This window comes from Drosophila eugracilis, unplaced genomic scaffold, assembly GCF_018153835.1.
Source record: "Drosophila eugracilis isolate 14026-0451.02 unplaced genomic scaffold, ASM1815383v1 contig_90, whole genome shotgun sequence".
Lineage (NCBI taxonomy): Eukaryota > Metazoa > Arthropoda > Insecta > Diptera > Drosophilidae > Drosophila > Drosophila eugracilis.
Window position 1 is genome coordinate 6,173,637 of NW_024573812.1, and position 17,941 is coordinate 6,191,577.

General features: G+C 38.1%; 5 protein-coding genes across 5 annotated transcripts in view; 1 reads left to right on the forward strand and 4 right to left on the reverse strand.

Moving 5' to 3' along the window:
* LOC108112585 overlaps positions 1-17,941 on the forward strand; it is a 78,837-nt gene that overhangs the window by 6,270 nt on the left and 54,626 nt on the right. The gene's annotated exons all lie outside the window — the stretch shown is intronic.
* Positions 148-2,656, reverse strand: LOC121530529 (probable G-protein coupled receptor Mth-like 7). Its single transcript, XM_041819743.1, has 5 exons — positions 2,465-2,656; positions 2,029-2,143; positions 1,682-1,933; positions 1,444-1,618; positions 148-334 (listed from the first exon to the last, which is right to left on the reverse strand). Exons 1-5 carry the CDS (start codon positions 2,654-2,656, stop codon positions 148-150), a joined length of 921 nt encoding a protein of 306 aa, XP_041675677.1.
* On the reverse strand, positions 10,005-10,978 carry LOC108112122 (probable G-protein coupled receptor Mth-like 7). The gene is made up of 5 exons (XM_041819744.1): positions 10,916-10,978; positions 10,584-10,835; positions 10,346-10,520; positions 10,092-10,286; positions 10,005-10,035 (listed from the first exon to the last, which is right to left on the reverse strand). The coding sequence occupies exons 2-5, from the start codon at positions 10,765-10,767 to the stop codon at positions 10,005-10,007; spliced, it is 585 nt and encodes a 194-aa protein (XP_041675678.1). The 5' UTR covers positions 10,768-10,835; positions 10,916-10,978.
* On the reverse strand, positions 10,990-11,879 carry LOC108112588 (probable G-protein coupled receptor Mth-like 6). The gene is made up of 2 exons (XM_017222630.1): positions 11,158-11,879; positions 10,990-11,092 (listed from the first exon to the last, which is right to left on the reverse strand). Exon 1 carries the CDS (start codon positions 11,823-11,825, stop codon positions 11,340-11,342), a length of 486 nt encoding a protein of 161 aa, XP_017078119.1. The 5' UTR covers positions 11,826-11,879; the 3' UTR covers positions 10,990-11,092; positions 11,158-11,339.
* On the reverse strand, positions 15,863-17,857 carry LOC108112587 (probable G-protein coupled receptor Mth-like 7). The gene is made up of 6 exons (XM_017222629.1): positions 17,197-17,857; positions 17,003-17,144; positions 16,759-16,935; positions 16,413-16,664; positions 16,175-16,349; positions 15,863-16,115 (listed from the first exon to the last, which is right to left on the reverse strand). The coding sequence occupies exons 1-6, from the start codon at positions 17,668-17,670 to the stop codon at positions 15,917-15,919; spliced, it is 1,419 nt and encodes a 472-aa protein (XP_017078118.1). The 5' UTR covers positions 17,671-17,857; the 3' UTR covers positions 15,863-15,916.

A 17,941-nucleotide genomic window follows, 5' to 3' on the forward strand; every position in this document is an offset into this window, starting at 1 on the left:
TGGTGCACAACAATCCATAAAGTTTCTTGGAAGTCCGAATGGGGATAGAAGCAATATTCCTCAATGTTCCAATACGAATTCAATGAGTTAATATATATAGTTCCGTTCTGTTAATCTTAACTATTATTAGGGAACACTATTATCGATTCAAAGGCAAACCTCGAATAACGTATATTCGCCAGCATTTAGGCCGAGCATCTCATCGCAATCGTAGTTTCGGGTCCTCATCAACGTCTGGTTTGTGATATATTGAGTCTCCACAGAACCATCCTTGAATGTCACATTCAGGTAGGGATTTGATCGGGAAAGTTCCTCCTCGAAACCATCACTACATCTGCCATTCGGTAACATATTCTTGCGGGGACAGCAGAACCGTATGCAAGGCTTGACTTGGCAAACGCATCCTCTTAGATGTTTCGTCTGTGGTTGGCTTCCTCCATATAGTACCCTCCTGTAGTCATACTCACCTGTTAGGTTAGCAGGAATTATGATGCCTTCATATACATAAGAACCATTCTGCTTTTCAATATGTGACAGGTCCACAGTATCGTAATAGTTGCAGTCTGGAATATCCGTTTTAGAACTTGAAAAACTCAAGAGAACGTTGAAAATAAGAAACACTTTTATTCCCATTTTGAGCTATGAACCTTCTTCGTCAACAGCAAAACTTGAATAACTCTTTATGTAGTTGGTTTAAGTTAAAAACTGAATCAATTTATCATAAACGTCGACAAAATTTGGATTTTCAAAATTTTTCTCAGAGGAATACTTGGTAAATATAAAATAAAAGAATTAATGGTCCCGGGAGAACGCATTGGGTGGCTCCCCAACCCAATGGTCGGCCTGAATGCCAATCTTTTATCAAATACTTCAAGAAATCAAAAATTAATCATTTCTGTGTTTCTTCTGAATTGAATGTTGATGAAAGCATCCTGATCTTGATAGTGGTTCCATTCCAAGGGAAAATTGAAACACAATTAAATATATATTTATTTTTATCATCTTTTAGTTGTTTATTATTTAGTTTTTTTTTTCAGAAAGCAGATGCGGTTATTTTCCCTCTCAATGAAACTGTTGTACTTTACTTTACTTTTCCTTACTTTTAATACTGAGCTTACTCCCGACCGCGAATTCTGGAAGTAAAAGAATGGGGTAATGCTATTCAATGGAGTAATATCACATAGCTTACCTATCCATGAGCATCCGAAGGGTGCTCCGCTTTAGAATGAGCAGCACAAAATTTAAAATTCCGAGAATTTCATGAAGATAAGTAACTACCTCAGAAATCACCTCCCAAAATTTGTGTTCCCACTTTATTAATTTACATAAGACCATCATCCACGATAACCCCATTATGACGGAGAGCCGCAGGAAAAGAATGTAACTAAGGGGATTCGGACTTATTATTATTTATTATCAAACTCCAAAGTAACAAGGGCTTACGTCTCTCCGTCGAATTCAAGGCAGTTCAAGGTCCCATCCTGCCGTTGCCTAAAATACTTCAGATCCTTCTTAACTTTCCTAATGTATCTAGCTGTCAGGATGAACATGGTCCAATTGAAAATACCTATGACAATTAAGGGTCCATTGATGAAGATCCTTAAAGTCCGTTTAGAACCTTTAAAACAGGGTAAATAGTTAATTTGAAACCTCTCTTAAAATATCGTTTTTTGAAACATACCCACCAACACACATCTACTGAAACCAACTGAAGGCATCCAATTCCAGTAATGGGGATCATTCTCCCAGACTTTGTTGACCACAAATATGATTCCAGTGAAAAGAACAGCAGGAATCCAGGCAAAGGCACTGTAGACCAGGAAGCGATTTTCAGGATCATTGCGGCTTAGCGATGTCAGTGTCATCCATAAATGGTAGCTGATTACGGAAGTCCAGATAAAAAAAGCATTTTTGAAGAAGTAAGAGGTATAACCTGCAAGAGTACAAGTTATACACAAATAATTCTTGTTCAGTTAAATCGGTAATAAATTTTGGATCCCAATTCCAACCAGAAATGCATCAACTCACCTGTTAGAGAGCAAACTTCGTTCAATAAACTAGAATTATCCAGCCAAAAGAGTATCGCTATTACGATAATGCACAAAAAGGTGCTAATAAGACACTTTCCTAGGACATTCCGGAGCTGCTTTACGTAAAGATATATGGCAGTGGTAAGAATATAGCATACAACCGAAATCACATCGACTGGAAAAAAATAATTGGAAAAATTTAAAAGAAAATGGACAGTAATTCTCTATGCAGGGCCTTACGGGCTTGAATTTCTATCGAATATATCCAAACGCAGTGGTGCACAACAATCCATAAAGTTTCTTGGAAGTCCGAATGGGGATAAAAGCAATAATTCTCAATATTGAAATACAAATTGAATGAGTTAATATATATAATTCCGTCCTGTAAATCTTAAGTACAATAAGCAAACAATATAAACGATTCAAAGGCAAACCTCGAATAACGTGTATTCGCCAGCCCTAAGGCCTAGCATCTTATCACACTCGTAGTATTGGGTCCTCAATATGGTCTGCTTGTTGATGTATTGAGTCTCTATAGAACCATCTTCGAATGTCACATTCAGGTAGGGATTTGATCGGGAAAGTTCCTCCTTGAAACCATCGCTACATCCGCCATTCGGTAACATATTCTTGCGAGGACAGCAGAATCGTATGCAAGGCTTGACTTGACAAACGCATCCTCTCAGATGTTTCGTCTGTGGTTGGCTTCCTCCATATAGTACCCTCCTGTAGTCATACTCACCTGTTAGGTTAGCGGGAATTACGATGCCTTCATATACATAGGAACCATTCTGCTTTTCAATATGTGACAGGTCCACAGTATCGTAATAGTTGCAGTCTGGAATATCTGCTTTTGAACTCAAGAAACTCAAGAGGAAGTTGAAAATAAGAAACAGTTTTATTCCCATTTTGAGCTATGAACCTTCTCCGTCAACAGCAAAACCGGAATGAATCTCAATGAAATAGGTTCCAGTTGGAAACTAAATCAGTTCATCATAAGCGTTCAAAAATGTTGGAACTTCAAAACTTTTTCTCTAAGGAATACTTGGTGAACGTGAAAAAGAGTCTGATATTGGGAATTCATGGTCCCAAAAGAACAAATTAGGTAACAGATGGCGTGAATGCCAAGCTAAGTAATGATACAGATTCGTACGATGCTGTTCGATCCTGATCTTGATATTGAATGTTCGCAGTAATGGATCCAATCCAAAAGAATGTTGCAAAACATATAAATATATATATATTATATATTGTTTTTATCATTGTTTATTTATTTAATAGTTGCGGTTATTTTTCCAGGAATATACAACTGGTGTAATGAATATTTACATTTACTACCGAGTTTACTTCCGACCTCGAATTCTAGAAGTAAGAGAATGCGGTTATGCTAGGAAATGGATATCATATAGCTTACCTATCCATGAGCATCCAAAGGGTGCTCCCCTTAAGAATAAGTAGCACAAAATATAAAATACCAAGACATCCATTGAGATAATTATTTACATCAGTAATCGCCTTCCATAATTCGTGTTCCCATCGTATTTCATCAAATAAAAACATCAACAAGGTCAAACCCATTATGACGGAGAGTCGCAGGAAGAGAAAGTAACTATGGAATTTCAGATTTATTATTCTTAGCAAACTGTAAAAGTAAAACGGACTTACGTCTCTCCGTCGAATTCTAGACATGATGAGGTCCCATCCTGGCGTTTCTCAAAATACTTGACCTCCTTTTTAACCTTCCGAATGTATCTAATTGTCAGGATGAACATGATCCAATTAAAGATACCTGTGACAGTTAAGCGCATAACCATGAAGATCCTTCCAGTCCATCGAGAACCTTTAAAAGAAAGTTAATTAGAAACTTCTCATAAAAACTTTCCCTTCGAATCGTACCAACCACTACACAGGCACAGAAACCAACTATGGGCATCCAACTCCAGTAATGGGGATCATTCTCCCAGACTTTGTTAATCACAAAGATAATTCCAGTAAAAACGGCAGCAGGGATCCAGGCAAAGGCGCTGTAGACCAGGAAACGATTTTCAGGTTCATGGCGGCTAAGCGACGTCAGTCTCATCCATAAATGATAGCTGATTATGGAAGTCCAGAGAAAAAATGCAGTACAAAAGAAGAAAGAGGTATAACCTGCGGGGGTTAAAGTGATTCTTGTTCAGTTAAATCCATAATATCTTTTTGTTCCAATCTTAACAGAAATTCATTTACTAACCAACTAGAGAGCACACATCGTTCAATAAACTTGATTTTTCCAGCAAAAGGAGTATATTTTCAATAATAATGCATAAAAAGCTACTAACAAGGCACTTCCCGAGGACATTCCGTAGCTCCTTTAGGTAAAGATATATGGCACTGGTAAGGATGAGGCATACAATCGAAACCATCACGGCTGAAGGAAAACACTGGTACTAACACTGGTAAAAGAAAACTTATACAGGTATTCCCTAGGCAGGGCCTTACGGGTTTGAACATCCTTCGTCCATACGCCAGAGCAGTGGTGCACAACAATCCATAAAGTTTCTTGGAAGTCAGAATGGGGATAAAAGCAATATTCCTCAATATTCAAAGACGAACTTAATGAGTTTATATATATAGTTCCATTCTGTAAATCTGAAGTATTATTAGGGAACACCATTAGCGATTCAAAGGCAAACCTCGAAGATCGTGTACTCGCCAGCCCTCAGGTCGAGCACCTCGTCGCACTCATAGTACTGGGTCCTCATTATGGTCTGGTTGTTGATGTATTGAGTCTCTATAGAACCATCTTTGGATGTCACATTCAGGTACGGGTTTGATCGGGAAAGTTCCTCCTTGAAACCATCGCTACATCCGCCATTCGGTAACATATTCTTGCGGGGACAGCAGAAGCGTATGCAAGGCTTGACTTGGCAAACGCATCCTCTTAGATGTTTCGTCTCTGGTTGTCTTTCTCCAGATAGTAACCTCCTGTAGTCATACTCACCTGTTAGGTTAGCAGGAATTAGGATGCCTTCATATACATAGGAACCATTCTGCTTTTCAATATGTGACAGGTCCACAGTATCGTAATAGTTGCAGTCTGGAATATCCGCTTTTGAACTTGAAAAACTCAAGAGGAAGTTGAAAATAAGAAACACTTTTCTTCCCATTTTTAGCTATGAACCTTCTTAGTCAACAGCAAAACTTGAATGACTCTTGACGAAGTTTATAAATGAGTTCTTTCATTACGAACGTCCAAAAAATAGGAATTTAAGAATTTGTTCTCTGAGGAATACTTGATACTGATATTGGCAATTCATAGTCCCAGAAGAAAACTTTGGGCAACAGATGGCCTTAGTGTCAAGCTAAGCAATACGTACGATTCTTTCTCAAATACTTTATGGAATCAAAATTGATAGGTTTCTGTGTTTCTTATCAATTTAATGTTGATCTTAATATTGAATACTCACAGTACTGGTTCTAAGTAAAGGGAATAAAAGGGCATAGCTGCCAGTGATGGCTAATAGTTGGAAATGGGCCTGGCCATAAGTTTTACGACTGTTAATGTGCGATTTCGAGCTCTGGCCTAATGGCGGTCCTTCGGCAGTTGGGAGTTCGCAGTTAGCGGAGCTCTACTGCCACCACTTAAGAGCGATTTGTTGTTGTGCCACCTTTTCTATGGCTGACGCACTGCAAAAAAAAGTTTTATCACGATTCCAACATATATTTAAAGGCTAGTTTAGACGTTTTATATATTATTTTTATATTGCTTTCATTTCATATTTACATTTAAGAACAACATTGAAACGCAACACAATTGTTTTCATCATTTTTCTGAGTGCACTAGGACCTCTTTATCGCCGCTCCAACGAGCTTGGAGCAGGAAAACAATGGAAAAATTTCAAACGGATATGGATACATTTCCGGCGCGTGCTAAGTACGCAACAGCGAAAAGACAATGAGGAATTGTTTGTCATTAATTTAATTCCACTAAAGAAGACGTGCACACAGTACACATGCATTAAAAAAGGCGTCTCGGTTTTAAATTTCATTCGCTCCACCCATCCACCATGGGAGTGTTTTGTCAGTCGTCCTCGTCCTCGTTCTCGTCGTTGTACTCGCCCTCGTTCTTATCTTTATCCTCGTCCTCTGACTTTGAAAAGGCAAAAGCAAATAATTTGAGAAGGTGGCCAAAAGTTGCTGGAAAATAGGGGTGATATTTTTACAAGGTTTAATAAAGTATTTTGTAAATCATTTGTGGGCTTTTGTTTGATAGCATTTCTCATTTATTTCTTTCATAATTTATAAGATTTTAATTATTTTTAGTTAATAGATTTAAATTTGTATTTTTTAGCTATCGTTGTCCAAAAGGATTGCTCTTCGGAGCAATATCATACCAAGGGCCAACACTGCGTATGAGGCTTTTTGTCTCTATTACAATGTTAAGACTTTGATAAGTTCATAGGAATTTTAAGAGTATCTTCTAAATCACCTCAACTTACCATTATAACCAGCTATGTCATTCATTGCTGATGTAACATAAAAACATTGAGTTTACTCTCCTGATTCCATCATCAAATCGTTTTATATACATATTGTGAGAAAAAGGAGGTGAGGAGAGCTACAGGTGAACAGCAGGGACTAAAAAGAAACTGACGGCGTCATCTCATGTGTTTCTGGTTGGATTTTGATTGGCCATTGCACAACAACATGATGGCTAATCTTCCTTATGGCCCCCGTGATCCCCAAACCTCACCTGCTCTTTCACCTGCGTGCGAATTGCGTCAGAGCCAAGATTAATGGGTTTTCATGTAAGGCTTCCATTACGTTCTCATTTGTTTACGTTTGTCATTGAATCGGTTTTGTTTCAGTTTCTGCTTCACTTGGTTCCATTGTTGGTTTTTCTTTTTTGGTTTTAGAATGATATTTAGTCCATTTTTTGTTGGTCTGACATTTTGATTATGCAACCGCATGACAAAATGCGGCTTCTTTTATCTTCAGTTGACATTTCATTAGATTATGTTAATTCCAAAAATATTTGTTTGTTTTTAAGCAAAAGCAACAATGAAAGGAGTTCGGAATAAATATTAATATTTAATTATTCTTTTGTGAAATACTTTAAGAGCATCCGGAATTTTCATTTTTCAGTTAAATAAAGTGAAAAATATTTTCTCTTGATTGGATTTGTCTTTTGTTGGGCAACAGAAAAAGGAAGCAATCGTTCAGCCGTAAATATTACGGTTGGAATTCCAACAATTTGACCTTGTTCCCCTATAATATATGTATATATATATGTATTATATATGAGAGTGTGTGAGCTTTTGTGGTCTTCTGTTGTCACTTTGATTAGGCCTTCTGCAGAAACGTGGCCCAATCCTTTACGCTTGTCCGTTCAATTCGCCGCATATCCTTGCCAGTTCATTAAGACGGTTCTGCCGGTTTTTCCTCCCCTTTTTTTTTTGGCAACTTTATGCATAACGAAAATTGTATTTTGGTAGCAATGTCATTTGGCTGTGTTGGCCATTTTCATGGTGGCTCTTATGTCATGACCAACAACAATTAACGTTTATGTCGCCGGGTGTATTTCTTTTTTTGCTCCCTTTTTTTTACAAGGGTTGCTGTTGAGTCGCACCTTCAACAGAGAAATAGAGAGAGAAAGAGAGAGACAGACAAAGTGAGAGTGGGAAAATGAGAGGAAAACTGGGAGCCAGCGAAGCCTTAGGAAAGTTTTTATTCAACTTTTTCGCAGCGGGCAAATGAAGCAAAAGTTTTAAAGGCAAACTTAAATGAGCAAGGACACAATAATCCCTTGCCTCGCGCAGCTTCAAATGAGCCATCAAAGGAAAGTTAAGGCCAAGTCGGTACTGTTGGCCTCGATTTTCCGTTTGGCCTCTAAAAACATCAGACCATGTCCAGCCTCAATGCCAAAAGTTACGCATTGTTCATGTAATAAATTATGTATTTAATTTTAAGTTTTGGTAGTATTTAGTTTCAGCCTTATAATAGTAACTTAGCAGAAAAAGTTATTATTTAAAAATATTTAAACAACATTTAAAACGTCCAAAGTATTGTTTCAATATATCAGTTAATTGCTTTGATTCTGAATAGCGCCATCTACATCAGATGTATTCCTTAAATCGGCATTCTTAGTGCCAAATTTCTAGCCCCTTCCTGAGATGTGAGAGATGGGATAGTAAGAAGAGATAAATAGACAGTCGGACATAACTAGAGTGAGTCATGTAAGATCATGATCGTATATATATATATATACTTCATAGGGACCCTTCCTTTTGTCTGCTGCTAACTTTTCAACTAATGGAACATACCCCTTTCCTGAACAAATAATGAGTATATCTACTATCTAGTTAACATTTTAGTTGAAAATCAGAAATCAAAAATAATTCGATTATAAGCAATTAACCAATTAAAAGCAATATCCATGTTCTAGTCATATTTTAGTAGGGGTTAAGTATTTTCTCTGAATTTGATTTAAAAATGAACAGAGTGCAGTTAAGCGATCGTGAAGGTGTTAACTTTTCAAAGTGTTGCAAATCTGTTTAATGATCGCCTAACATTAGCAGGCAATTAAATGCAATTAATGGGTGAAATAATTGCAAACAATTAAAATCGCTGGCCAACACTTGACCGGATTATTGAGTGGCAATTCAATGGAGCGGATGACTTTAAATGGCCACTTTGGCTGCGATTGTGCCACCCCGTCATCCATATTTTTCCCTTTTTTCTTCTTCTTCTTTCATTCGTTTTGAGCTCAGGCGGTGGAAAGTCTGTCCTTGCATACAAAACAACTCATTATAAGGCAAAACAAATTGTGGCAAACATTTCAGAACGTAATTTCTCTAGATTCCAATCGTTTTTCCGCAGTCCTGGCAACCTTTCTGGGGCGGAAGAAAATGCTGATGGGGATGACGGTGAGGGAGGTGTTGCTATTTGTCTTGAGCTTTGCGGCGACATTTTATCAAGCTTAGTTGCTTAGGTCCAGTCGGAAAAGCTGGCAAGCAGCTTTCCCAGCCATTTGAGTTATTTAAACTGCGCTTGCGGTTAAATTAACGCGATTTATATGAATTTATCGTTGCCCACACTCTGATTTCCCCACACCCCCCTTGGATTTTCCTTAGCTTTAGTTAACTTGTTTCCCTTTGTTTGCTCTTATTTTTTCCCTTTGGCATTTGTTTGTCTCTCTGTTCTTTTGGAGCTAAGAAAAAATGAAAATTTCCACGGCATTTTTTGGGGGGCACGTGGAAATCTTTGTGGGATTTGCATGCTCCCAGCGTGATTTCTGGCTTTATTGCCGTGCCAGTCGACCCCGGAAAACCCGCTCCATATTTCTTCCTCGTCCTTTCTTTTTTTTTTTTATAGTATATGTTTGCATTTTGAAGGCGAATCGATTTATTGTTTTTTTTTCCACTTTATACTTTTTTTTGCCCGATTTTACGTGGCGCGCGTGACGAGCGCAGACTTTGTATTACGTGCTATTACATGTTATTGATCTCCACCCACACCGCCCACTCGATTTACTTTATTTTTACACCCTTTGACACACACTCACACATACACATAATGTTGTTGCAAACTAGTTTATGAATTTAACTTTAAATAATAACAAATAATATACATTTATTCATATTTAAATTGATCCATTAGCATAGGTATTTTCATAATTAACTTTTTCGCAATTTAAAAATAAAAATATCTATCTATTTACATACACTATTTTAACTTATAAGTAAAATTTAATGAATTTAGTGAATTTAGTTTGAAAACGTAGTCTAGAACGTAAGTGATTACTACGTTGTAATTACGAGAGAGGGAGAGTATAACATATTACGTACGTACGGCACCGTTAGTTAATAAACAGGGGTTATATGCATCAAAAAACAGATGGCGCCAGTAAAACTTATCAGTTTAACTCGTTTAAAAAACGGAGTGGTGGGTATCTGATACTCGAAATTCATCTCCCAAAGGAGATCATAATCATAATCAGCATAATTTGAAAATCTGATCGCGAATTCTGGAAGTAAAAGAATGGGGTTATGCTAGTAAAGGGATCCATATCATATATCTTACCTATCCATGAGCATCCGAAGGGTGCTGCGCTTAAGAATGAGCAGCACAAAATATAAAATACCGATACTGCTATTGAGATAATTAACTACCTTAGTAATCACCTCCCATAATTCGCGATCCCACTTTATTAATTCACATAAGAAAAGCATCCACGATAACCCCATTATAACGGAGAGCCGCAGGAAAAGAATGTAACTAAGGGGATTCGGACTTATTATTATTTATTATCAAGCTCCAAAGTAACAAGGGCTTACGTCTCTCCGTCGAATTCAAGGCAGTTCAAGGTCCCATCCTGCCGTTGCCTAAAATACTTCAGATCCTTCTTAACTTTCCTAATGTATCTAGCTGTCAGGATGAACATGGTCCAATTGAAAATACCTATGACAATTAAGGGTCCATTGATGAAGATCCTTGAAGTCCATTCAGAACCTTTAAAGCAGGGTAAATAGTTAATTTGAAACCTCTCTTAAAATATCGTTTTTTGAAACATACCCACCAACACACATCTACTGAAACCAACTGAAGGCATCCAATTCCAGTAATGGGGATCATTCTCCCAGACTTTGTTGACCACAAAGATGATTCCAGTGAAAAGAACAGCAGGAATCCAGGCAAAGGCACTGTAGACCAGGAAGCGATTTTCAGGTTCATTGCGGCTAAGTGATGTCAGTGTCATCCATAAATGATAGCTGATTACGGCAGTCCAGAGATAAAGAGCATTTCTGAAGAAGTAAAAAGTGTAACCTGCAAGGGTACAAGTTATACTCAAATACTTTTTTTAACCAATTTGGGTTCCAATTCCAACCAGAAATGCATCAACTCACCTGTTAGAGAGCAAACTTCGTTCAATAAACTTGAATTATCCAGCAAAAAGAGTGTATGTATAACGATAATGCACATAAAGCTACTAATAAGACATTTTCCAAGGATGTTCCGAAGCTGCTCTACGTAAAGATATATGGCACTGGTAAGGATGGTTAATATAAGCGAAATCATCGAGACTAGAGGAATATTCTTGTAAAATTATAAGATTAAATGGGGAAAATATCCCTAGACAGGGCCTCACAAGTTAGAATCGTTGTTGTCCATTTTACAGAGCAGTGGTGCACAACAAGCCATAAACTTTCTTGAATGTCAGAATGGGGATAAAAGCAATATTTCTCTTTACTGAAATACAAACTGGATGAGTTAATGTATATAGTTCCATTCTGTAAATCTGAAGTATTATTAGGGAACACTATTAGCGATTCAAAGGCAAACCTCGAATAACGAGTACTCGCCAGCCTTCATGGCGAGCACCTTGTCGCACTCATAGTACTGGGTCCTCATTATGGTCTGGTTGTTGATGTATTGAGTCTCTATAGAACCATCCCCCCGACTTACATTTAGGTAAGGATTTGATAGGGAAAGTTCCTCCTTAAAACCATCACTACATCCGCCATTGGGTAACATATTTTTGCGAGGACAGCAAAACCGGACGCACGGCTTCTCTTGGCAAAGACATCCTCTCAGATGTTTCGTCTGTGGTTGCCTTCCTCCATATGGTATCATCTTGAAGTCATACTCACCTGTTAGGTTAGCAGGAATTACGCTGCCTTCATATACATAGGAACCATTCTGCTTTTCAATATGTGACAGGTCCACAGTATCGTAATAGTTACAGTCTGGAATATCAGCTTTTGAACTTGAAAAACTCAAGAGAAGGTTGAAAATAAGAAACACTTTTATTCCCATTTTGAGCTATGAACCTTCTTCGTCCACAGCGAAACTCGAGTGGCTTTCTGTAAAGTTGGTTCAAGTTTAAATAGCTGATTAAATTCATTAAGGAGGGCCACACATTTATATTTCAAAATTCGTTCTCAGAGAACGAAACTATATAGAACAAACTATTGTAGACGGAAACTCGAAATTCATAAAACTAATGGACCCAAAAGAAAGCAACAGATGGCGTGGATTTATATGAACTAAGCTGGCAGTGATAAGGATTCGAACGATTTGTTTATCGAATTGTTCAGGAGATTAAAATATATATATATATTTTTTTTCATAAATATGAAATTACATTTTTGAGCGATATATATAGATTATAATTTCTTGCTAATTAATATTAGAAAGAATTTGTGTTACATGCTGTTACAAGTGCTGATCTCCTAGATCTCTCTAGAAGACACAGAACTTCCCTCAGTACCTATTGATTGACCAAAAATTTTAAATTCGAACAATTTATTGGAAATGTTACGGCACTTATCAGTTTAGGTTAAAAAAACAGAGTTGTGGGTATCTGACAGTAGCTCTAACACCTGGCTGGACGTGTCTACTCCAAATTTATTTTCCATAGGAAATCATAATCATAATCAGCATAATTTGACAATCGGACCACGAATTCTGGAAGTAAAATAATAGGGTTATACTAGTGAATGGATTAATATCATATATCTTACCTATCCATGAGCATCCGAAGGGTGCTGCGCTTAAGAATAAGTAGCACAAAGTATGAAATACCGAGACATCCATTGAGATAACTAACTACATCAGTAATCATCTTCCATAATTCGTGTTCCCGATTTATTGCTTCAAATAAAAACAGCACCCAGGACAAGCCCATTATGACGGAGAGGCACAGGAAGAGAAAGTAACTATAGAATTTCAGATTTATTATTCTTGGCAAGCTGTAAAAGTAAAACGGACTTACGTCTCTCTCGGTAGATAGGAACCATTCTGTTTTTCCACAGTATTTTAATAGTTGCAGTCTGGAATATCCTCTTTGGAACTTGAAAAACTCAAGAGGAAGTTGAAAATAAGAAACACTTATATTCCCATTTTGAGCTATGAACCTTATTCGTCAACAGAGAAACTCGAATGACGCTCGATGAAGTAGGTTCCAGTTCAAAACTAAATCATTTAATAATTAACGTCCAAAAATATTTCAATTTCAAAATGTATACTCTGACGAATACTTGGTGAATATAAAATAAGAGACTGTTGCTAAGAATTAATGGTCCCGGGAGAACGCATTGGGTTGCTACCCAACCCAATGGTCGGCCTGAATGCCAAGCCAAGCAATCATAAATTATATATATATTTTTTTTATTTTACTTTGCTATTTATTTATTGAATCTTCTCCCTTTGGAGACTAACAATTAGTGTATCAAATCTTAAAACTAATTAATCTAACTAACAGTCATATGACTGATATTGTGCTATTGGGGGACCGAAAGGGCTTGGCAGATCGTTTCGTTGTAGACGAGATCGGCTGGGAAGCCAAGTCAAGCTTCTTGCAAGACGATTGGGGTGCACAGAGAGTTTTTCATTGTAGGAGGCTTTTTGTTTGTCTATTTCATCATTTACGGTAAGAATGCCTAGGTCCCTGTGGATGTTTTGATTGCGAATATACCATGGTACCCCAGTGATAACGCGCGATTGAACGCGAGTGGACGGCGAGATACGTCACATCGTTAACTTGGGGAATCTGAGTATTATTCAATGATATTGGAGGGAAAGTTTGCCTGTTGAGGGTAAACGTTATGTGTTTACATTTTGCTTACCGCCAGGGGCCTTTTTCTGTTTCAGTTCCCCAATGACTTTCGCGATCTCCTTCGGCTGAAACAATGGTGGCAGGGAAATAGATTCAGATTCGATTTGTGGTAGTACAAATGAACTAGTGGCAGGGTTCGGCTGGAAGACGTTTCTGAGATGTAAAGCAAAAGTTTCGGCTCTATCCCCGTCACAGCGGACCCAGCTGCTAGATGAATTTCTTATCGGCGTGACTGTTTTGATAGGGGAGCTCAGATTTGGATGAGCCCTCCAGAGAGGATGTTTTGAACTGGTTGGCGAAAGTTTTTTAATATACCGCAGGTGTGCGTTTTCTGTTTCTTGTTTTAGAGCTCGATTTAGTGTGGGAGTGTCTTTATTAAGACGTTGTTTTGATGACGGCGATCTGTTGGTTTGCCAGGCACGTCGCAGGCTCCACTTTTCTAGGACTAGCCGTTCAATTTGCAGATTATTTTTCAGGTGGTTGGTTTGCATCTCCCTGCCTTGTGGTGTTGCGATAGTGGTTGCCTCTACAAATACTTCTTCAAAAGCATCGGTTGAGCCATCGATGTCAGCTGCGAAATTAATTTAAGGGTTTAATTTGATGTGTGAGCTTACAGACTTTTTATACCCGTTACTCGTAGAGTAAAAGGGTAAACTAGATTCGTTGAAAAGTATGTAACAGATAGAAGGAAGCGTTCCCGACCCTATAAAGTATATATATTCTTGATCAGGATCAATAGCGAAGTCCATTGAGCCATATCCGTCCGTCCGTCTGTCCGTCCGTCCGTCTGTCCGTCCGTCCGTTTGTCCGTCCGTCCGTATGCACGCTTAAATCTCAGGAACTATAGCAGATACAAAGTTGAGATTAAGCATGAAGATTCTTGAGGTCCCGGGACAGCGCAAGTTCAGCATCCTGCCACGCCCACTCTAACGCCCACAAATCGCTAAAATCTCGGGAACTATTAGAGCTAGAAAGTTGAAATTCAGTATGTATAAACTTTGGATGCCAGCGCATCTTTTAGTGGTACTATTATCTGGCAACACCCACCCATACGCCCACCACGCTAGAAAGACGGTTTTCGCATTTTCAAGAAAACCTCATATCTCGGTAACTATAAGTGATAGAAAGTTCGGATTACGCATGTAGATTTTAATGATGCCCCAAATGCGAATTGTTTTTTTCCATCTCGCCACGCCCACCCTAACGCCCACAAAACCCAAAAACACAAAAAAAAAAAATCTCGGGAACTAAAAGAGCTAGCTAGAGGCTTAAGAATACGTATTTAAGGGTAGCCACTGTAACTTTCCATGAGCTTTTATCCGGCCACGCCCACTCTAACGCCTACAAACCGCGGAACACTGTGGCGTCTATAATAATATTATAAATCCCTTCGTTTGACGTTGTATAACTTGTTTCTGTTTATATCGATTTTTCAAATCGGAACATTATTTCGCTACTTATGAAGAACTGTAGGTTATAAGGCCTCACATGGGCAGTGACGACATGCTTTCTCCGACAATAGGTGGCGCTTGGGTAATTTCCACTAGCAAAATGAATATTTTAAAATTGTGTAAAACAGTAACGGGTATCTTATAGTCGCGACACTCGACTATAGCGTTTCCTCTTGTTGTATTTTAATCAGTTGGTTCTGTGCGACGTCAACCTGTGGGGGTCCTCTGAAGTTTTTGTGCTTTAAAGCAGAGTTATTTGCACTAGCGAATGGTCTGACGACATGGCGAAGTCCAATTTGTTGATCGGTTTTATGATTGCATTGTATAATTGCCTTCCTTTAGAAGTCACAAGGCGTGATCCCCAGTACGTGTGTTCGGTATTATAGTCCCCTGCGGCTATTAAACGATCTCCAAGCAGGATGTAGAAGTCCATTAATTGTCCTTTAGAAAGTGTAAAGCGAGGTGGGGCAGTAGACAGCGGCTATGGTGAGGTTTCCGTTGCCTGACTGCACTTGTATAGACATGGCTTGCAAATAATTAGTTGCAAAACTGAAATGGTGAAAGTGGTGGATGGAAACATCCTGATCTTGATATTCAATGTGGGCAGTACTGGTTTGCATCCAATGCAACTTTAAAACACAATTAAATATATATTAATTTTTATCGTTACTTATTTGTTTATTATTTAGTTTTTTTAGAAAGCAGATGCGGTAATTTTCCCATGGAAAATGAAACTTCTGCAGTACATCTCTACTTTTACTACTGAGTTTACTCCCGACCTCGAATTCTGGAAGTAAAAGGATGGGGTAATGCTATTCAATGGTGTAATATCACGTAGCTTACCTATCCATAAGCATCCGAAGGGTGCTCCGCTTAAGAATGATTAGCACAAAATAGAAAACACCGATACTGCTATCGATAAAATTAACTACATTAGTAAGCGCCTCCCATAATTCGCGTTCCCAGTTTATTAATTCATATAAGAACATCATCCACGATAACCCCATTATAAAGGAGAGCCGCAGGAAAAGAATGTAACTAAGGGGATTCGGATTTATTATTATTCCTTATCAAACTCCAAAGTAACAAGGACTTACGTCTCTCCGTCGAATTCAAGGCAGTTGAACGTCCCTTCATGGCGTGCCTTTAAATACTTCAGATCCTTCTTAACTTTGCGAATGTATCTAATTGTGAGGATGAACATGGTCCAATTGAAAATACCTATGACAATTAAGGGTCCATTCATGAAGATCCTTAAAGTCCATTTAGAACCTTTAAAACAGGGTAAATAGTTAATTGGAAACCTGTCTTAAAATATCACTTTTTGAAACATACCCACCATCACGCATCTACTGAAACCAACTATGGGCATTCCATTCCAATGATGGGGATCATTCTCCCAGACTTTGTTGATAACAAAGATAATTCCAGTAAAAAGAGCAGCAAGAATCCAGGCAAAGGCACTGAAGACCAGGAAGTGATTTTCAGGTTCATGGCTTTTGAGCGACGTCAGTGTAATCCATAAATGATAGCTTATTACGGAAGTCCACAAATAAAGAGCGACATGATTGAAGTAATAAAAGTAACCTGCATGGGTTCAAGTTATACACAAATAATTCTTGTTCAGTTAAATCGGTAATAAATTTGGATCCCAATTCCAACCAGAAATGCATCAACTCACCTGTTAGAGAGCAAACTTCGTTCAATAAACTTGAATTATCCAGCCAAAAGAGTATCTGTATTACGAGATGGCACAAAAAGAAGCTAATAAGACATTTGCCAAGGACGTTCCGAAGCTCCTTTACGTAAAGATATATGGCAGTGGTAAGGTTGGTTAATATAAGCGAAATCATCGAGACTAGAGGAATATTCTTGTAAAATTATAAGATTAAATGGAAAAAAAATATCCCTAGACAGGGCCTCACAAGTTAGATCCGTTGTTGTCCATTTTAAAGAGCCGTGGTGGAGAACAATCCATAAGGTTTCTTGAAAGTTTGAATGGGCGTAAAAGCAATATTTCTCTTTACTAAAATACGAACTGGATGAGTTAATGTATACAGTTCCATTCTGTAAATCTGAAGTATTATTAGGGAACACTATTACCGATTCAAAGGCAAACCTCAAATAACAAGTACTCGCCAGCCCTCAGGCCGAGCACCTCATCGTACTCATAATACTGGGTCCTCATTATGGTCTCGTTGTAGATGTATTGAGTTTTTATAGAACCATCCCCCCGACTTACATTTAGGTAGGGATTTGATAGGGAAAGTTCCTCCTTAAAACCATCACTACATCCGCCATTGGGTAACATATTTTTGCGAGGACAGCAAAACCGGACGCACGGCTTCTCTTGGCAGAGACATCCTCTCAGATGTTTCGTCTCTGGTTGCCTTTCCCAGTATGGTATCATCTTGAAGTCATACTCACCTGTTAGGTTAGCAGGAATTACGATGCCTTCATATACATAGGAACCATTCTGCTTTTCAATATGTGACAGGTCCACAGTATCGTAATAGTTGCAGTCTGGAATATCCGCTTTTGAACTTGAAAAACTCAAGAGAAGGTTGAAAATAAGAAACACTTTTATTCCCATTTTGGGCTATGAACCTTCTTCGTCCACAGCGAAACTCGAGTGGCTTTCTGTAAAGTTGGTTCAAGTTTAAATAGCTGATTAAATTCATTAAGGAGGGCCACACATTTATATTTCAAAATTCGTTCTCAGAGAACGAAACTATATAGAACAAACTATTGCAGACGGAAACTGGAAATTCATAAAACTAATGGACCCAAAAGAAAGCTACAGATGGCGTGGATTTATATGAACTAAGCTGGTAATGATAAGGATTTGTTTATCGAATTGTTCA

Bases quoted from the DNA above. Each gene is read 5' to 3' on its own strand.
- LOC121530529 (XM_041819743.1), bottom strand. From the start codon at position 2,656: ATGTTACCGAATGGCGGATGTAGCGATGGTTTCAAGGAGGAACTTTCC. The intron at 1,619-1,681 runs GTATGTTTCAAA...CCTGTTTTAAAG, and splicing joins CAGTAGATGTGTGTTGGTGG to GTTCTAAACGGACTTTAAGG. The intron at 335-1,443 runs GTAAGCCCTTGT...ACCGAATGGCAG, and splicing joins CTTGAATTCGACGGAGAGAC to ATGTAGTGATGGTTTCGAGG.
- LOC108112122 (XM_041819744.1), bottom strand. From the start codon at position 10,767: ATGACACTGACATCACTTAGCCGCAATGAACCTGAAAATCGCTTCCTG. The intron at 10,521-10,583 runs GTATGTTTCAAA...CCTGCTTTAAAG, and splicing joins CAGTAGATGTGTGTTGGTGG to GTTCTGAATGGACTTCAAGG. The intron at 10,287-10,345 runs GTAAGCCCTTGT...GAATCCCCTTAG, and splicing joins CTTGAATTCGACGGAGAGAC to TTACATTCTTTTCCTGCGGC.
- LOC108112588 (XM_017222630.1), bottom strand. From the start codon at position 11,825: ATGGGAATAAAAGTGTTTCTTATTTTCAACCTTCTCTTGAGTTTTTCA.
- LOC108112587 (XM_017222629.1), bottom strand. From the start codon at position 17,670: ATGGGAATAAAAGTGTTTCTTATTTTCAACCTTCTCTTGAGTTTTTCA. The intron at 17,145-17,196 runs GTTTGCCTTTGA...TCAGATTTACAG, and splicing joins GCGAGTACTTGTTATTTGAG to AATGGAACTGTATACATTAA. The intron at 16,665-16,758 runs GTGAGTTGATGC...GAACCCATGCAG, and splicing joins CGAAGTTTGCTCTCTAACAG to GTTACTTTTATTACTTCAAT.